At 34.3% G+C, this 21,645-nt stretch overlaps 1 protein-coding gene across 1 annotated transcript in view; it reads left to right on the top strand.

Moving 5' to 3' along the window:
- SEMA3E (semaphorin 3E) overlaps positions 1 to 21,645 on the top strand; it is a 385,477-nt gene that overhangs the window by 190,640 nt on the left and 173,192 nt on the right. Inside the window, exon 8 of the mRNA XM_044679056.1 lies at positions 20,265 to 20,283. Within this exon, the coding sequence (XP_044534991.1) occupies positions 20,265 to 20,283 (19 nt within the window). The remainder of the gene's footprint in view (positions 1 to 20,264; positions 20,284 to 21,645) is intronic.

Genomic DNA, 21,645 nt, shown 5'->3' with positions numbered 1-21,645 from the left:
TGCCAGTAGTTTTACCCTTCCACAGGCCATTTTATAGTAGTCCTTTTACATTATTTCATCTTTGCCAAATTGATGGATATTAAATAGGACAACAAAGTTGCTGTAATTTGCATTTCTCTTATTTTACCACCCCTTGTTAGGTTCACTCTCTCTCAAATTTCTCTCTAATTCTCTTTTGAAAAGGCAAAAGATTGGGGAAAGAATAGGTAGGAAAGATTACAATATCTTTTTGCACAACTTTATTCCAATAAATGTTACTACTAGATTTTTCAATATTGGACAAAATGTCCCCCAAACATTCATTAAATACAAAATCTTTGTGGGCTATAAAATTAATGTATACCATGTTACTAATTTTGTGAGTTTGAACATCTATTTCCCTATATTTTAAGCCACAGAATAGAAATCCTAGCCTAATTTTTGTGTACCACTTTCTTATCTAGCTGTCCTTTCTAATTAGTCAGTTATTCTTTTCTTCTCCTTTGCCTACCATTGACAATAATGAGGGAAACATAGGTACCTTGTGATTTTAAGTTTCTTGCCCAAAATTTCATCAATGGAAGAATATATAGCCCAGTCAGAATTCTGTACTCTCGTTTTTTGTTCATATCTTCATCACTGTTGACAATGGCAATATAGATTCTTTCTCATAGTATTATTTTGTGCCCACCTGAATCATGAAAATGGGTAATTGTCTTCTGTTTTATTTGATGAGTCTTGAGAGGTTCTCTGTTATTTCTTGGATATATGCCTCAGGAAAAACAATAGGCTTTTCTATTCTAGCTATCATCATTGAATAGCTGGCCATCTCAGTATCTTTTACAGTGAAGGGCAAACTACCTTGGTCCAGATGCAGCCCCCTGAAATGTTCTATCTGGCTGCAAGATATTATTCTTAATCTGACAAATACAATGAGTAGGATATAATACAATGAAACTTCAAAAGAGTAGCCTTAGAAACAGACTGACAGATTTCCTTTCCTTTGGCCCCCTCTTTAAAAAATTTGCCCATCACTGCTTTAGGAGATAATCACCAACTAGTATATCTCTTTAATTCTTTGGGCTTATGATCTCTCATTTGACTGCTTATGGGTCCCTTTTCCTTAAAAACATCTCATTCTTTCCTCCTGAAAATGAATTTTAATTTTTTAAAGTTTAAGTGCATCCCTGTCATTTTCTTTCCTTTTTCTAAATCTGGGCAATATTTTCAACTCTCCAACACCCTAATTAAGTTCATGTCTTCACTTGACCATCTCAGATCCATTTTCTCACAGATGCCTTGTTTCTGTGTTATATAAGAACACTCCATTGTCCCTAACAAGTTGGAGTGTGTGGAGAGATATTCTTTGAGCATCTTTACCTTCTCGCATCAGGAACTCAGCCTACACAGAAGCAGTCAATTGACTGTGGCAGAAATGTAAGCATTGCATACTTAAATGCAATTCATTTCTCCAAAATGACTGAAAAGTTCAACCTTGTTTAAAAATAAAAATAAAATGTCATTATTTACATTTTAGTTATTTTTTATTAGTGTCATATTAGATGTTGTAGTGCCATATACCATTTCATGTGTCATGACCTACTGATTATCTGTGATAGGATACAGTTGAGAACCAAATTGTTAATGCTTTATGGCCAACTATCATTTTTTAATAACTTCACTGCCTTACTTAGCTTCATTATATTATTCTCATCACTCTACAATAATGCTTCATTTGCCATATCCATCAAACCACTTTGTCTATTTGCTTTACCATTCAATTTAGTCACTTATCTTTGTCCTAATCTTCCTTTTAATTTCTAAGTGTCTTTCCCTGATTTGTTTTAAATTTTTCTGTGCATGTTTCTTGTCTTCTATACTTTTTAAGGCCTTTAACATATTCTTTAGTCCCCATTTATACTACACGCTATTCAATACAGAAACTGAATATAGACCAGTATTTGGACCAACACAATGTCCTTATCCATCTTATTCAGCTCTTTTTCATCTTTTTCATTCTCTACTTTTCCTGCAATCTTCTCTCATAGAAACCAGAGGCAAAATTGAAATAAAAATAGCATAGGAAGCAAGAACCAAAGCAAAAATAAGGAAGACAATAATAAAGTGGAAAGTACAAAAACAACTACTCAAAGACGGAAAAAGAATACGCTTGCTATCAAATTAAGGCATACTCTTGAACTCCTGGCTCTAGGGAGGCAATGGGAAGCTGGAAAAATGTGCAAAATTATAGAAGAGGGCACATGATTTATATTCCTTAGAACATACATACCACAGAGCTTTGCTCATAAGTAGCAGGTGGACATTATATGTTTTGTGATTGGCTTAAAAGAAAGCAACATTTAGAGTAATGCAGATCATATAAATTTACCTCAATGTCATAATCCATAGAACTCACTCTATATAATATGTACTACAGAATGATATTCATAGTTACAATTCTCAGTCATATTTTAGAAGTCAAATATTTTCTGGAATATTAAATCCTATAAAACATGAAAATATATAATATATTTGAGAAATAATTTCATCAAATATGGTTTAAAATACTTAGAAAGATTGCATTTTAAAAGCATTTTCACATAAATTTTCTCATTTAAAATTTTAGCAGTCCAGATATTTTTCTAGACAGGTGTTTTCCTTCCTCTGTTTTAAATTTAAATTTAAAATTAAAAATTAAGGAGGCTGAGGTTCAAAATAATTTAGTGACCTGTCCAAGGTGGTCTAATTTAATGAGAATCTATATTTCCTGACTACTAATTCAGGAATGCCTGTATGATATCATGCTACCAAGATGTGAATAGCTTGTAGTTACTCAAAGCATGTATGTCATCTTTGTGAAGTAACTGAGATGTTACTGTATAAGCCAGGTGTCAGAACTTATCTTCTATAGTCAAACTGATTTGTTACCATAGAGTTTGTCTTCAGTATGTTTTACCATCATCCATATTTGAGAGCTTTGAGATACTTCTCCAGTTGCTAATTTCTGGCTTATTCACCAAAATATAGTACATTTATTCACAATTGAGTTGAACTATACAATAGCAGCAACAATAACAAATAATAACCAATATTTCCTGTCAATTCAGTTTCATTCCCCTTCTTCTTAGACTAATTTTTACTTGTATCTACTACAATCATTCACAACTCTGAGAGTCAAAGTTATTTTGTAAACAAAGTTGTACATTGGAAATACTAGTGAAAATATTATCGACATCTCTGCTCAGAAAAATGACCATCATTATTTGAAAACCATGGCTGAATTCTTGCCAGTAAGAAAGTTTCCTTACTTTTCTGTTTACTTTTAGGGGGTTCAGTAAACTGCTGGCCTTCTCTCATTTCTTCCTAGTGCTACCTTACTTCATTGTCTCACTGTATGTACCATCAGCCAATGTCATTCTAGGAAATGTAACCATATAGTTTTGAAGTGTTCTGTACATACTCCTTACTTTCATGTGTCCTCTTCTTCTTCTTACCCATCTCTTACAAGTGATAAAATGAAGAAAAAAAGAGGAAGGAATAGTTTCTACACCTTTCTACTTAAATTACACCATACATCCCAGGTGAAAGAGGATATGGTTGTATGTCTCCAAGTTTCCTTCAATTCAGAATTTTGCTTTTATAAAATTAATATATACCCTTTTGTTAACTTTGTAATTTAGAAAATCTGCAAAAGTGGGTCATATTAAAAATGTTATACCTATATTTTTGCAAGGATTAGGTCCATAGATTCAGATTTTGAAAGATTCTGAAAGCTCATCTCTCCCAATTCATTTATTTTACAGATGAGGAAACAGAGGCCCAAATATCATGTAATTCACACAAGGTCATATAGGTAATAGGCATCAAATCAGGATTTTGCCATTAAATTAAATGATTTCTATAATTGTGACTCACATGTACTCAATATAGATGTGAAAGAATATATTGGTAATCTTTCCTTCCAGGCAAAATGGAATGAGTAGAATAAAAATTAAGGACTTTGAATATGTGCTTTTTATTATTGAAGTTCAGTTTGTTGCATCTTCTCTAGGTGTATTTATTATGTCATAAATTGTTGCAATTCACTCAAAATAAGACAATAAAAAGTAAATAGTAGGTGTGGGTGGAAGAAAAGAGATCTTCTCTTTCCTTAGTTATTAGTGTATACCCAGCAAGCATGCATGTGTACTGATCCCATAAAGACAGGTTTCTACATGATTAACAAGAACTACAAATGTTTTTGAAGTCTCTTTTAAGATATTATTACAATATAATCTTGAAATACCTTAATTTTTTCCTGCTGGGAACATGGGGAAAGTTATTTTTCAATAGTAATATTTTGTTTTTGTTAGGCAATAAAATCAAAACCTATTCAAATTGTCATTGATTTCTTTTATGTCTCCATAAAAATGTTTTTGAAATTGAAAAAAAAAGTTTTGCAGGCCAAAGTATTGAGAAATAATGGCTTATATTTTGTGCTTTCAAAAAGTTAAAAAAAAAAGTATAATGGAAGTCAAGATAGTTGCTTAGAAGCAGGAAAGTGCTGAGTCCTCTGTGAAAATTCTTCCACACCAACCAAAACAAAGTGCGTTGAGGGGACAGAAAACCAAATCTAACAAGAGGATAGAGCCAGGGTACCCTCCTGCTTGATTTAACTTAAAAGGTAATCAGGTTTAAGGAAAGGAAGAAGGAAGGTCCCAGGACTCCTCCCCAACCTACTGTGCCAAGTATATGGAGGTTGCTAGGATCTTGGGGTAAAGGCTCTACCCTGCTTTGCTGCCACAGCTAGACCAGGATTAGGGTGCTAACCACAGCAGGCAGGGAGGCAGCTGGAAGAGAGGTTTTGGCTTCAGGGCACATACAGCTACACAGATAAACTCCACACCAGCTTAATCTACTCTATCAATAAGGGCAGATAAGAAGCCTTCACAGGGCAGGGAACCTCAATCTCCAACACCCTTCCCACATGACATGCTGAGAGTAGCTGTAAGAATGAAGCTGACTGGGATCCCAGGACAAAGGCTGACAGAATACCTTGTGAATAGGGCAGGAAGCCCAGGTCCCTTCAGCTACCACACATTCACCTACACCTTCAGCTTCTGCTGTCAGCTGGGGAAGATCTGACCTCAGGGCTCATTAATACTCCATCAGACAGTCAGTCAGCAGAGCAGAGAAAAACCCCCTAAATGACTGAATAGCCCAAATAAACAGAGAAGCAAGATTATACCCAATGACAGGAGGAAAGAAGGAAACAATATGAGCAAACAAGAAAAAAAGAAATTCCAATCAAAAGTTTCTATTCAGGTAATGAATAAAGAACAAATGGAACAGAGGCAGACCAAGGAGACCAAGCAAAAAGTCAGAAACACCAGGGAATTCTATACAGGCTTTAGAAGAACTGAAAACAATTAAAAAAACAATTAAGAGAGGCTGAAGACAATTATCAAACAAACTTAAAAAGCAAAATAAGTCATCAGGAAACAGAGGCACATGAACTAAAACAAGAAAATAGTGTCTTTAAAGCCAGAATTACCAGCTTGAAAATGAAGCAAAGTAGGTGAAAGATTACCTACAAAGAAAATCAGACCAGAAGTAGAAGAATGAACAAAAATCCAAGGACGAAATTCAGTCTTAAAAAATTAGAATCCAATAACTAGATGCAAAGGACTTCAGAAGGCAGCAAGAGTCTATGAAACAAAATCAAAATAATGAAAAAATTGAGGAAAATATGGAATACCTCATTGATAAAACTACAGCCCTGGAAAATAGATCCAGGAGAGACAATTTAAGAATTATTGGATTACCAGAAAATCATGACAAAAGAAAATGCCTGGACATCATTCTACAGGCAATCATAGAAGAAAACTGCCCCAACATTCTTGAACAAGAGGGAAAAGTGGAGATTGAAAGAATCCACAGATTACCTCCTACATTTAATCCCCAACTGACAACACCCAGAAATGTTATAGCCAAATTCAAGAACTACCAGACCAAGGGAAAGATACCACAAGCTGCTAAGAATAAACCACTCAAATACCAGGAACCACAGTTAGGAAACACAATACATGGCTGCAACCGCACTGAATGACTGGAAGGTATGGAATATGATATTTTAGAAATCAAGGGAACTGGGTCTACAATCAACAATCTACCCAGAAAAATTGACTATATTCTTGCAGGAGTCATTTAATAAAATAGAAAACTTCCAAGCATTTATAAAGAAAAGATCTGAATTAAACAGAAAATTTGTTGCCTAAATACAGAATGCAAGAGAATCACCAAAAGGTAATTAAGAAAGGGGAAAAACAAATAAACAAATAAACAAAAACCCCCAACATTTTAAGGGATCCAATAAGTTCAAATGATTTGTATTCCTATACTTAGAAGGAAGAGTTAAAAACTGTATAGGATGAAATGCAAAAAAACAAACAAATAAGTAAATATATGTATATATATAACTAGGGGTATATAAAAAGGGGTTAATACCTAGAGAAATGGGAAAAGAGATAAAATGGGGTAAATTTATATTTCATAAAGAAGAACATGGGAGAGAAGACCAATATAATGGAAGGGCAAAAGAGGCTGGAGACAGGTAATACTTAAATCTTATGCACATTGAAATTGACTCAGAGAGGGAAGAAAAATCAGATCCATTGGGGCAGAGAATTGTAGTGTGCTTTATATAGAAGTATTAGGATAATGAATGAGCTAGTTCAGTGATGGGAAAACTTTTTAAAGAGGGGACCAAAGGAAAGGAAATGTTCATCTGTCAGTCTATTTCTAAGGCAACTCTTTTGAAGTTTCATTGTATTGTATCCTACTTATTGAATTCATTAGATTAGGAATAATGTCTTGCAGCCAGATAGAACATTTCAGGGGGCCTCATCTGTCTCCAAGGCCATAGTTTGCCCATCACTGCGCTGGTGGGTAGGGGAGAGGCACTAAAGTAACAGGGGAATCAATAAGAGGGGAGTTCCTGAGAAGGGGAATAACATTAGGGAGGGGAAAGGGGGGAGACTGACTAAAAGCAAAAAGTTGGAGGGGAGGGTAAGGGGGATAAGAGAAAAGTCAGAATCTAAGGAGGAAGTCAAAATGGAGGGAAATAGACAGTAGTCATAACTGTGAATGTTAATGAGATGAACTCAGCAATTAAAAAGAAACAGATAGCAGAATGGATTAAGAGCCGGAATCCTACCATATGTTGTCTACAAGAAACACACTTGAGGCAGGTACACATACACAGGGTAAAGGATAAGAGGTTGGAGCAGAATTTACTGGGCTGCAACCGAGACAAAGAAGACAGGAGTAGCAATCATAATCTCAGATAAAGCTAAAGGTAAAATAGATCTCATTAAAAGAGTTAAGGAAAGAATTATATCTTGATGAAAGGCAGTATAAATAATGAAGAAATATCAATACTCAACATGTATGCACCAAATGGGACAGCACTCATATTTCTATAGGAGAAAGTAAAGGAAATTAAGGAGGAAATAGATAATAAAACCATACTAATGGGGACCTTAAACTTCCCCTATCATATCTAGATATATTGAACCAAAAAATAAATAAGAAAGAAGTAAGAGAAGTGAATGACATGTTAGAAAAATTGGAGCCAATAGATATCAGGAGAAAAACAAATAGGGATAAAAAGGAATATACTTTCTTTTCAGCAGCTCATGGCACATATACGAAGATAAACCATGTACTAGGTCATAAAAACATTGCAAGCAAATATAGGAAAGCAGAAATAATAAATGCAATTTTTTCAGACCATATTGGAATAAAAATCATACTAAATAAGGGCTTGTGGAAAGGCAAATTTTAAACTAACTGGCAACTAAATGATATCCTTCTTCAAAACTGGATGGTCAAAGAATAAATCAAAGGAACAATAACTGTTTCATTGAAGAGAATGACAATAAGGGAACAACTTATTAAAATCTATGGGATATTAGCCAAGCAGTACCTAGGGGAAATTTTATATCCCTGAGTGCATATATCAACAGATATTATTATTTAATTTTATTATTAATTTAAATATTATTAATTTAAAGAACAGTTAATCCCAATACTATACAAATTATTTGACAAAATAAGCAAAGAAAGAGTTTTTCCAAATTCCTTTTATGAGACAATTATAGTACTGATTCCAAAGCCAGGCAGACCAAAAACAGAGAAAGAAAACTATAGGCTAATCTCCTTACTACACATAGATAACAAAAATCTTTATAACAAAAACCTCTGTCAAAGATCTAATTACTCAAATTTATAAGGAGCTAAATCAATTGTACAAAAAAGTCAAGCCATTCCCTAATTGATAAATGGGCAAGGGGCATGAATAGGCAGTTTTCAGATAAAGAAATAAAAAATATTAACAAGTACATGAAAAAGTATTCTAAATCTCTTATAGAAAATGCAAATCAAAACAACTCTGAGATACCACCTCATACCTAGCAGTTTGGCTAATATAGCAGCAAAGAAAAGTAATAAATGTTGGAGGGGATGTGGCCAAATGAGGACACTAAGCACTGCTGGTGGAATTGTGAATTGATCCAATCATTCTGGAAAAGAATTTGGAATTATGCTCCAAGGGCTTTAAATGACTGTCTGCCATTTGATCCAGCCATACCACTGCTGGGTTTGAAATCCTAAGAGATAATAAGGAAAAAGATCTTTACAAAAATATTTATAGCTGAGCTCTTTGTGGTGGCAAAAAAACATAAAATGAGGGGGTGTCCATAGATTGGAAAATGACTGAATAAATTGTGGTATCTGTTGGTGATTGAATATTATTGAGCTAAAAGGCATAATGAACTGGAGGAATTACATTTGAACTGGAAGGACTTCCAGGAATTGATGGTGAGTGAAAGGAGCAGAACCAGGAGAACATTGTACACAGAGACTGACACAATGTGGCACAACTGAATGTATTGGACTTCTGTACTAGCAGCAATGCTAGATTCCGGAACAATTCTGAGGGAATTATGTGAAAGATTACTATCCACATCTAGAGAAAGAATTGAGAGAGCAGAAACACAGAAGAAAAACATTTGCTTTATCACATGGTTTGATATGGATATGATTGGGAATTTAAATTCTAAAGGACCAACCTAGTGCAAATATTAATAATAAGTAAATAGGTCTTGATCAGTAATACATATAAAACCTACTGGCACTTCTTGATGGCTACAAGAGGGGGAGAAAGAGGGGAGCGAAAGAACAGGAATCATGTAACCATGGAAAAATATTCTAAATTATTCAATTAAATAAATAAATTTTTAAAAATCATAGATATCATTTATCCAGCACTTGAAGATTGCAAAATACTTCATAAAAATACCACTGTTACAGTTAAAAATGATAAAGACTGATATAATTATAGAAATTAGCATTTTAATTAAAGCTATGGCCATGCTGGTAAAGTCATTAGACCACACACTGGTAAGAATTCAAACTCCTGCCTCAGGCATTTTACCTTTTCCTATCTTCCCCAGCCCAGTAGCTAAAGAGACCAGTTCAAAGTCACTTCCCCCTATTTAAAGGTGTCCCTCACCTTGAATACGTAATCCAAAACAGGAAACCCGTTGGACCACGGGAAATGTAGTTTTAAGGTCCCCACGTGTCCATAGAAAAAAAAAATATATATATATATATATACTTATAAATGGCATCTCCCAAATTTCAATTAACACCACTTTCTCCTCATTTCAGCCTTTGGAAATAGGTGCTATTAAAACAGCCATTTTTTAAAGATACAGAAACCAAAGTAGATAGCTATTAAGTGATTTGCCCAAGGTTTTAAAGCTAGTAAATGTCTGTGACTGCATCTGAATGAATGTTTTGAAGTCCAAATTTCTATCCACTTTATAATCTTCCAAGAATAAAAAGGTGACAGTCCCACCATATACTAACCTGCTCGTACCACAAAAATATATATACAGCTTTATATTCCTATTTGATAATCTTCAAAATTTTTTATTTTTGAATTCTATTTAGTTCCTCCACTTAAAAACATTTTTTTTTCTTTTGAGTTATCTGGGTCAAATGGGGGGAGGGTAAATTGAGGATTCCACTATTGTGGTTTTACTGTTTATTGCTCTCTGAAGCCTCTTAATTTTTCCTTTAAGTATTTAGATGTCATCTAAGTCATATAGGCTGAATATTACTATTAACTCATTCTCTATGTTAACTTTCAGCAAAATATAGTTTCTCTGTTTATCTTTTTAAATCTATTATATTTATTGTTTTATATTGTCTGAGATGATGGCTATATTTACATTTTTTATTATTAAATACTTCAGATGAAGGAAAAAATATTTTAAAAACAAAAAGAAAAGAAAAGAAAAGAAAGGTGTCCTAAGAATTCTGGAAATCTATAATTGTATATAAGAAGGAAGAATGCTTAGCAAATTCAGGAGTTATTCTCTGTTTATATTCCAAACAAATAAGCTAATTGCTTGTTTCAAAACCCAAAATTTTTTGCCTGGATTATAATCCATTAGAGACCATCAATCAATTTTGTGAAACTCATTAAAACACATTCTAGAGAGATTTTAAAAATAAAATAAATCTGTTAGCAATTGGTACAAAAATACTAATTCAGATTTCAGTCATTTTTCAAAACTGTTCTTACTGTGGTTCAGAATTTTACTACTGAATTTACCTTTAAAAACATATATTGAATATTTAAATGGAATTAGGTTCAAAGATGAGAGGAAAACAAATTTGAGGCATGTAACCTTAAAAGCTCTTAAGTAGAGCTGAGCTTAGGGAGATTAGTGACAATTAAAGGAGGGATAGTCTTCTCCTTTGGTGATCCATTAATGTTACCTTTAGCAAAGAATGAAGTGTTCTTGTTTTTGTTTTTTAATTGTAAATACATCTCATATTGACATTATTAGTATTGAATTGAGGAAAAAGGTTAACAATAATATATTGATGAAAGGAATTGGAAAAAAAGTGTTTCCTTACAGACTAAAAAAATGACCCCAAGAAGGAATGACTAAATCCTCAATGTTTATCTTCATTGTCAGCTAATAAATTCATTAGCATTGTAGTAATAACATTCCTTTTAAAAAAAAAAATCCAGAAAATTTTTTGTTGGTGAACATCATACCTATTCTCATATCTATCTCACTCATTCTTTCCTTTCCTTACCTAATCTCTCCATCTATCCCCTCTTTCAACCAAGAAAGAAGTGATGGTAAAGCTTGTTTTGAATTGTGTCTGCAAGGTTCATTACTAGGAATGTATTTTCTGGAAATTACCTGGGATTAGACTTTCTTTTGTCCTATTGTTCATGTATTTCCTGGTCCTTTTCATCCAGCCAGCCTGAATCTCTGTAAAGAAAAAAAGAAGTAAGTGACATTACTTAGTATCCATATTGAATAGACACCTGCTTGTAAGAAATCCCCTGGCTTGTGATTTGGAGCTAAATGAATTAAGTATGATTTAAGTCCTGCCCTGAACTAGGTGGTGTGAGAGTGGATGGTGGTAGCTGCATAGCTTATGAAAGAGAAAAAACTCATCTTTCTTTGCCTTTTGGATTAAGCAAGAACTAGTCAGTTTTTTGGTCTGCAGCTACTGAAATGAAATTTTCCAACATTTCTATTCTATAAAAGAAAATGATAAAAAATAATTGAAAAAATACTTTCCAAGTTAAGCAAAGCAGAAAGTTCTCCAATTACTTAAATCAGTCCAAGAAGACTATTTTGATAATTTAAGGGAAAAAATTCACATTAACCTGAACAAATCTCTTTCACTAAGCAAAAATTCTAAATGATTTAAATTCTTTTCTTTGGCTGTGTAGACCACACCAAGGTAGAGAAGCTGCACTTTTAGTTTCATATATCGATTACTTAAAACACACATATTTTGTTAGACCTGTTTGACACTGATTTATAAAAAATAAGTTAAATTCAACAAACATTTATTTTATCCCAACTGAATGTATGCACTTAGATTCTATGTGCTGAACACACCAGAATAAACCGTAACAGAATCCTAGGCCTCAACATTACTTTAACACTTAGTGTTAAAGAAAATTTGAGGAAAGAGATAATTTACATTTTGGAGGAATCAGAGAAAGCTTCACAGAGAGGTGGCACTTGACCTTGAATTTGCAGGAAGAAGAAGTTTTAAACAAATGTAGATATGGAAAGGGAATTGTTTTTTCCAGGTATGGTGGACAACCGACATCAATTACACAGAAGTAGAAGCTTATTCCCAGAATACACTCTGGGACTTTTTATGTTATTTCAATTTTTTTCTAGATACTTTCTGTGTAAAGTCAACTTTGTATCCTCTCCTTCCTAACTTCCACTCAACATTATCCATCTTCAAAACAAGTTGAATTCTTACCCTTTTTAATAAGGTCCTTCTTGACCACATTGGCTAACAAAAATTTTTCCTTTTTCATTTTCTAAATTATTTCTAATTTAATGAGGTCTGTGTATTCACTTAGGCATTTAATTACATATTGCCTTGACTGCTACTTAACAATTAATCATTTCCTAACTTGGATGCCCAATTAGATTATAAATAACTTAAAGTCAGGGTTATTATTTATGCTAATTTGACCACAATACTAGGCACATGGTAGTATTCAATGAATATTTGTTGAATTCATTTGAAGATTAAGAACATGCAGAAAATAATTATGAAAAATTATAGTGAGATTTGACTAATGACATGATTTTGAACTGACAAGTCATTTAGCAGTTTGACAACTATGACATAATGGTAAAATATAGGATTAATGAATTATCCTGCACACTTAAATTTCCCCAATAGTAAAATTTAAAAGAAAACCATAATCTAGTGTTAAAGTTTTGTGAGTATAAAATAAATATAGGGACTGTGGGAACTGGTCCTGGGAATAATGGGTCAAGGGTAAAATGAAAATCACTTCCTTACTACATAAAAGTATTCATGGTACTGGGGAGGTTTTTTCTCTCTCAGTCTCTGTCTCTCTGTCTCCCTGTCTCTATGCTATGTAAAGTTTGCAGTAATCTTTAATGATTCTGAAATAAAATATTTTAGTAGATGTCTTTAAATTTGCTTTACATAGTCAGCACTATCAGTATGTTTATGAATATGTGTATATGTTTAAATAGCTATGGAAGGGGAGAAGATGCATTTTTTTGTAGCAGAAAAATATTGGACTGAGAAGTAGGAGAATTTTGTTCATATAATTTAGAACTGGAAGTGATTTTAGAAATGACCTATTTAGTTAATCTTTTGACACTTGTCTCTAAATTTTGCCTGTGATATTAGTTGTGTGACCCTATGAAAGTTAATCTCCATGTTTTTCAAGCAATGCTGGAACTAAGCTACTAAGTCACACACTGGTTGAAGGAATTCCCATATTTGGAATTTCTTCATAATTGTATAAGCAGTCACATCTTATAGTATTGTCATTAGCTCCTTCCTCTATCCTACATTTCTCTTTATGATATATATATATATACATATACATATACATATACATATACATATACATATACATATATTATACGATGGTTATTTTAGGGGATGGTACTAGATGGTTCAGATTGGGTCAGTTACAGCAGACAGACCAATCAGTAACAGGGATTAGCATGTTACTTATTTTAACAAAGAAAGGCTAATTAGAATTTGGGTAACCCTAGTCTAATATCAACTACCCAAACCTTCCCCCCCCACCCCAAATCTAAAGTTGTTCCCTTGCGGGAAGTCTTCATAGGAATTCATTCCTTCCCTGATCTCCCTAACTGTTTAATAGATCCCAGTCCCTAAACTGGATAAACCTACACTAAACCAACCATCCCCCCCTTTGACTGTTTAGAGAAGTAGTTTATGTCAGGTTATCTGGGCCCAGGGAAAACATCTTAGATCCACAAGGACCCTAGACCTGATCTTACAAACAGCTGTCCCAAAGTCTCATGATCACCCCAGGAACTCAGTAGATCACAGCAAGTAGCAGGTAAGCAGGTAGGATGGAAGATTAAAGTAGAACAGCCACCAAAGGAAGTAGCCAGTCTTCTCCAGGTCAAACCAGAGAAAAGACTGCTTCCCTAGTTAACTGTCTGAACCTATTTACTTCCAACATTCCAGAATCCTTATCCTCCTGCCAGTCTCTTTTGTAGACCTGACTTGCTAAAATCCTCTTCCTTATAACAATATATACACTGTATCAATATATTTATGAGTCTTCTGAACTCTTTTTAAAATTTTTTATTAATTTTTTTATTTTTAGAAAAAATTTCCAGTTAAATGATTCCTGTTTTTACTTTCCCCTTCAAACCCCTCAAACTGCCCCCCCCATAGTTAATTCACATTTCCACTGATTTTAACATGTGTCATCAATCAAGACTTATTTACATATTATTCATAATTGCATTGGTGTGGTCCTTTCAGGTCTACATTCCCAATCATGTCCTCATCAAATCACTTATTCAAGCAGTTGTTTTTCTTCTGTGTTTCCTCTCCTGTAGTTCTTCTTCTGAATGTGGGGAGCGTTCTTTTCCATAAATCCCTCAAAATTGTCCTGGGTCACTGCATTGCTGCTAGCACAGAAGTCCATTACATTTGATTTCACCACAGTGTATCAGTCTCTGTGTACAACATTCTTCTGGCTCTGCTCCTTTCACTCTGCATCAATTTCTGGAGGTCTTTCCAGTTCACATGGAATTCCTCCAGTTTATTATTCCTTTGAGCAAAATAGTATTCCATCACCAACATATACCACAATTTGTTCAGCCATTCCTCAATTGAAGGGCATATTCTTCAATTTCCAGAATTTTTCCACCACAAAGAGTGCAGCTATAAATATTTTTGTACAAGTCTTTATCTATGATCTCTTTGGGGTACAAACCCAACAATGGTATGGCTGGATCAAAGGGAAGGCATTCTTTTATTGCTCTTTGGGCATAATTCCAAATTGCCATCCAGAATGGTTGGATCAGTTCACAACTCCACCAGCAAAGCATTAATGTCCCAATTTTGCCACATCCCCTCCAACATTCATTACTCTCCCCTTCTATCATTTTAGCCAATCTGCTAGGTGTCAGGTGATACCTCAAAGTTGTTTTGATTTGCATTTCTCTAATTATTAGATATTTAGAACACTTTCTCATATGCTTATTGATACTTTTGATTTCTTTATCTGAAAATTGCCTATTCATATCCCTTTTCCATTTATCAATTGGGAAATGGCTTCATTTTTTATGTAATTGATTTAGTTCCTTGTATTTTTGAGTAATTAAACTTCTGTCAGAATTTTTTGTTATAAAGATTTTTTCTCTGTTTGTTGTTTACCTTCTGATTTTGGTTGCATAGTTTTTGTTTGTACAAAACCTTTTTAATTTAATATAATCAAAATTATTTATTTTACATTTTGTAATTTTTTCTAACGCTTTCTTGGTTTTAAAATCTTTCCTTTCCCAGAGATCTGACAAGTATACTATTCTGTGTTCACTTAATTTACTCAGTTTCCTTCTTTATATTCAAGTCTTTTACCCATTCTGAATTTATCTTGGTGTAGGTTGTGAGATGTTGATCTAAACCTAATCTCTCCCATATTGTTTTTCAATTTTCCCAGCAGTTTTTGTCAAATAGTGAATTTTTGTCCCAAAAGTTGGGCTCTTTGGGTTTATCATACACTGTTTTGCTGATGTCACTTACCCCAAGTCTATTCCACTGATCCTCCCTTCTGTCTTTTAGCCAATACCATATTGTTTTTTAAACATTTATTAATATTCATTTTTAACATGGTTACATGATTCATGCTCCTACTTTCCCCTTCACCCCCTGAATTCCCCCTACCCATGGCCAATGCACATTTCCACTGGTTTTAACATGTGTTATTGATCAAGACCTATTTCCAAATTGTTGTTAGTTGCATTGGTGTGGTAGTTTCGAGTCTACATCCCCAATCATGTCTGCCTCAACCCATGCATTCAAGCAATTGTTTTTCTTCTATGTTTCATATGTACCATATTATTTTGATGACCACAACTTTATAGTATAGCTTAATATCTGGTACTGCTAGGCCACCTTCCTTCACGGTTTTTTTCATTATTTCCCTTGATATTCTTAATCTTTTGTTCTTCCAAAGGAACTTTATTACAGTTTTTTTCTAATTCAGTAAAAAAGTTTTTTGGTAGTTTGATAGGTATGGCACTAAATAAGTAAATTAATTTGGGTAGAATTATCATTTTTATTATGTTAGCTCATCCTACCCATGAGCAGTCAACATTGTTCAATGGTTTAGATCTAGTTTTAATTGTTTGGAAAGTGTTTTGTAATTATGTTTGTATAATTCCTATGTTTGTTTCGGTAGAGAGATTCCTAAGTATTTTATATTATCTAGGGTGATTTTAAATGGTGTTTCTCTTTCTTCCTCTCGCTGCTGTGATGTGTTGGAAACATATAGAAATGCTGATGATTTATGTGCATTTATTTTGTATCATGCAACTTTGCTAAAGTTGTTGATTATTTCTACTAGCTTTTTAGTTGATTCTCTTGGATATTTTAAGTAGGCCAGCATATCATCTGCAAAGAGTGATAGCTTAGTCTCCTCATTGCCTATTTTAATACCTTCAATTTCTTTTTCTTCTCTAATTACTACTGCTAGTGTTTCTAGTATAATGTTAAATAATAGAGGTGATAATGAGCATCCTTGTTTCATGCCCGATCTTCCTGGGAAGGCTTCTAATTTATCCTCATTTCATATGATGCTTGTTAATGGTTTTTGGTATATGCTGTTTATTATTTGTAGTAAAGGACCTTCTATTCCTATACTTTCTAGTGTTTTCAGTGGGAATGGGTGTTGTATTTTGTCAAAGTCTTTTTCAGCATCTATTGAGATAATCATGTGGTTTTTGTTGGTTTGCTTGTTGATATGGTCAATTATGTAGATGGTTTTCCTAATGTTGAACCATCCTTGCATTCCTGGTATAAATCCCACCTGATCATGGTGGATGATCTTCTTAATTACTTGCTGGAGTCTCTTTGCTAATATTCTATATAAGATTTTTGCATCTATGTTCATTAGGGAGATTGGTCTATAGTTTTCTTTCTCTGTTTTTGGTCTACCTGGCTTTCGGATCAGTACCATATTTGTATCATAAAAGGAATTTGGTAGGACTCCTTCTTTGCTTATTATATCAAATAATTTGTATAGTATTGGGATTAGTTGTTCTTTGAATGTTTGATAGAATTCATTTGTGAATCCATCAGGCCCTAGGGATTTTTTCTTAGGGCGTTCTTTGATGGCTTGTTCAAATTCTTTTTCTGATATTGGATTATTTAAGTATTCTATTTCTTCTGCTGTTAATTTAGGCAATTCATATTTTTGTAAATATTCATCCATATCACCTAGATTGCTAAATTATTGCCATATATTGGGTGAAATAGTTTTTAATGATTGCCTTAATTTCCTCTTCATTAGAGGTGAGGTCTCCCTTTTCATCTTTGATACTGTTAGTTTGGTTTTCTTCTTTCCTTTTGTTAATTAGATTTACAAGTACTTAGTCTATTTTATCTTTTTTTCAAAATACCAGCTTCTAGTCTTATTTATTAATTCAATAATTCTTTTACTTTTGGTTTTATTTTCTCCTTTGATTTTTAGTATTTCTAATTTAGTTTTCATCTGAGGATTTTTAGTTTGTTCATTTTCTAGTCTGAGATCATGATAGCAACCCCTGCCTTCTTTTTCTCATTTGAATCCCAATAGATTTTTCTCCATCCTCTCATTTTCACTCTATGTCTGTCTGTCTGTCTCATGTGTGTTTCATGTAGACAACATATTGTAGGATTTTGGTTTCTCATCCATTCTGCTATTTGCTTCCGCTTTATGGGTGAGTTCATCTCTTTCACATTTAGAGTTATAATTATCAACTGTGCATTCCCAGACATTTTGATTCTCTCTCCTAGTCCTGTCCTTTCTGAAATTTAAAACTGTAATAGATTAAAACTTCACTAGAACCCCCTGGAAAGGTGAATATATATAAATAAGTACTAGATAGATGAAGAAATACATGTAAGTATAATGTATCATTTGTGTATATATGTATTCTGGATTCCACTTGTGTCTTAAGAATATTACATAGAATCCATAATGTATAATATCCCCTATATCTAAATTATAATAAAGTCATAGAGCAGATTTCAGGGTTATAAAGCATCTTAGAGATCATTTACTTTTACTCATTTTATTTTACATATGAGTCGATTTTAGCCTGTAGGACTAGAGTGATTCAATTCCACAAACATTTATTGTGATGGTCTGGCCTGTAAATAGAACTGAGAGTTCTTCAATCATTTCAGAGATATCTGGCTCTTTGTGACTCTATTTGGGGTTTTCTTGGCAAAGGTACATAGTTTGCCATTTACTTCTTCAAATCATTTTATAGATGAATAATTGAAGCAAACAGGGTTGACTGACTTGCCCAGCACCACAGAGCTAGTAAGTGTTGGAACCTGAATTTGAACTCAGGGCTTCCTGACTTTAGCCCCATTTATCATCATCAGAGTGGCAATTTAGTGTAGTAGAGAATTATCTCCCAAAACAGCAAAATCTGGGTTCAAGTTCTAACTCTGACACATTGTGTGACCTTGTGCAAATCCCTTAACGGTTCAATGTTCTAATATAATGGTTCTCAAAAAATAATTCACAGATACTTTTGTGTCCCCAAGATCCTCTATGGAGTGGAGTTATGAGGTCAAAACTCTTTTCATGCTAATGTTAGAATATTAATCACCTATTAAATACCCTCCTTTCCAACTACACATCTGTATGAGGCTAAATTTTCTTCATATAATTCATCCAAAACAACATGTAGAAGCAGATATGAGAAAGCTGCAATCTTCTGTTAAGTCAAACATTAAACAAGTTTGTAAAAGTATATAAAATAGTGTCACTCTTTTCAGTATATTTTTGAAAATATGCTTATTTCATTAAAATGTTACATGTTAATTGGTTAATTATCATTATTTTTAAATAAATTTATAGCTACTTAAAATTTGTCAGTGTTAATTTGTATGTTAAATATCTTTATGTATAATACATATACATCCACACACAAACTCTGAGAGGTCCTTAATTAATCTTAATATTGGAAAGGGGTCCTCTGATCAAGAAAGAAATCTATTAACTACTACTCTAGGCCAGTGATTCCCAAAGTGGGTGCCACCTCCTCCTGGTGGGTGCTGCAGTGATCCAGGGAGGCGATGATGGCCACAAGCGCAGTTATCTATGCTATTAATTGCTATAAAATTTAAAAAATTTAATTTCCAGGGGGCTAAGTAATATTTTTTTTCTGGAAAGGGGGCAATAGGCCAAAAAAGTTTGGGAACCACTGGTAGACTTTCCCTATTAGAGTGTAAAGCACATGAGAATAGGAAATGTCTTTGGCATTCTTATGCCCTTCCTTATTATAGTGCTTGGCATATAATAGTTGTTTAATAAATGTTATTGACTATAGACTTATTTTTCTTGTTGTTGCTACTGGATGCAAAGTTATTGACAAAGGAAGATACAGAGGAAAAATCAGGATAAATAGTCCAGGAATCTACTCTCCTTTAGTTTCAGGACCTCAATTTCCTTCTCATTTGTGATTCATTTTTATTTTATTTTCTTGCTCGATTTTTTTTTTTGGTGAGACTTAGATTACTTTTGATTTCATATATTTGCTTTTGTTAATTTTCTTAAGTAAAAAGAAAGAAGGAATAAAGATGAAAAAGAGGATAAATTAAGTGAAAAGGAAAAAAATGGAGAAATATTAAGCATAAAGTAAAAACCAAGAAAGTGAGGGGCTTCCGGGTTAAGATGGCGGCAGAGTAAGAAGCAGCTCTTAACCTCTCCTGACCAAAACACACAAAACTCCTCAAGGGGACATAAAAACAAGTCCAGACGAACGGAGGAACCCCACAACAGGGCACAGCGTGGAAGGTACGTGGAATTGAGACAGTTCCAGGCTAAAAAGGGCTCTCACTCAATCGCGAGCTGAGCAACCGCCCCACCCCCACCCCCTCCACACTCACCTATAGCTCCGAACCCAGCTAAAAAGAAATAGAGCAAGTTTGGGGCACCCATCGAGTCATCGGCAGCTCCGGGACCTGTTCCTGAGAGCAGCAAGACTTAGGACCCCATTAAGTCAAGAACGCACGCGAAATCTGAGCTCGCGGGAGCAGAGAGTGGACGCTGGGCGCACGCCCGCTGAGCAGAGGCGTGGGTGCCGGCTGAGCAGAGGCGTGGGTGGAGGCAAACACAGCCAGGAACTAAAGCCTAAGTGGGGAACCAGTGCAGACGGGTATACGACTGTGGAAGTAGCTCCCTGAGACTTATAAAGGAACCTCCTGCAGAGGATCAAGCAAGGGAATCCACCAGGGGGCTTGACCTTGGAAAAAACTAGAACTCAGACCTCAGGAGCCAATAGATCTCAGACAGACACAGAGAGCGAGGATAAACCTGAGAAGCTGCTAGGCTAATGATGGCTAACCAGTTACAGGAAATTCAGAAGAGAAAGAATAATAACAAAAAAAAGAAGTCTTTAACACTCGACAGCTTCTACACAGAGAAAATCCAGACAACCGAGCAAACAGAGGAGGAGAACAAACAACCATCCAGACCCTCCCCAAATAAGGAAAACTCATCACAAGCTATGGAAGAGTTCAAATCTGAGATTCTGAGGAAAATGGAAGAGATCTGGCAAGAAAATAACAGCTTAAAAGGTAGAATCTTGCAACTGGAAAGCGAGGCTCAGAAACCAAATGAACTGATAAGCAAATTGAACACAAGAAATGACCAGATTGAAAAGGAATACCAGAAGATTATGGCCGAAAACAAGAAGATTATGGCCGAAAACCAAAAGATTATGGCCGATTACCAGAAGATTATGGCCGAAAACCAAAAGATTATAGCCGAAAATCAATCCCTAAAGGCTAGAATTGAGCAAGTAGAAACTAATGATCTCTCAAGACAACAAGAACAAATAAAACAAAGCCAAAAGACTGAAAAAATAGAAGGAAACATGAAATATCTCAATGAGAGAGTGACAGACCAAGAAAACCGGTCTAGAAGAGACAATTTGAGAATAATTGGTCTTCCAGAAAAACCAGAAATTAATAAAAACCTGGACTCTATACTAACAGAAATAATTCAGCAAAATTGCCCTGAAGTCCTACAACAAGAGGGCAATATAGACATTGAAAGGATTCATAGAACACCTGCGGCATTCGATCAAGAAAGGAAAACACCAAGAAACATCATTGCAAAATTCAAGAGTTTCCAAGCAAAAGAAAAAATCTTACAAGAAGCCAGAAAGAAACAATTCAAATATCAAGGAGCAACAATCAGGATCACACAGGATCTGGCAGCCTCAACAGTAAAAGACCGCAAGGCGTGGAATACAATATTCAGAAAGGCAAGAGAGCTGGGCCTGCAACCACGGATCAACTACCCATCAAAATTGACTATATATTTCCAAGGGAAAGTATGGGCATTCAACAAAATTGAAGAATTCCAGGTATTTGCACAGAAAAGACCGGGGCTAAATGGAAAGTTTGATATCCAACCACAAAAATCGAGAGAAACCTGAAAAGGTAAATAAGATACAGAGGGGAAAGAAAGAAAACTTATAATTTTTAAATTTGCCTTTTTAAGGGCCTCAGTGAGATCTAATT

The sequence above is a fragment of the Gracilinanus agilis genome, chromosome 5 (genome assembly GCF_016433145.1).
Source record: "Gracilinanus agilis isolate LMUSP501 chromosome 5, AgileGrace, whole genome shotgun sequence".
NCBI lineage: Eukaryota > Metazoa > Chordata > Mammalia > Didelphimorphia > Didelphidae > Gracilinanus > Gracilinanus agilis.
The sequence above is the reverse complement of the archived record's forward strand: the minus strand, read 5'-3'. Positions and strand labels throughout refer to the sequence as shown.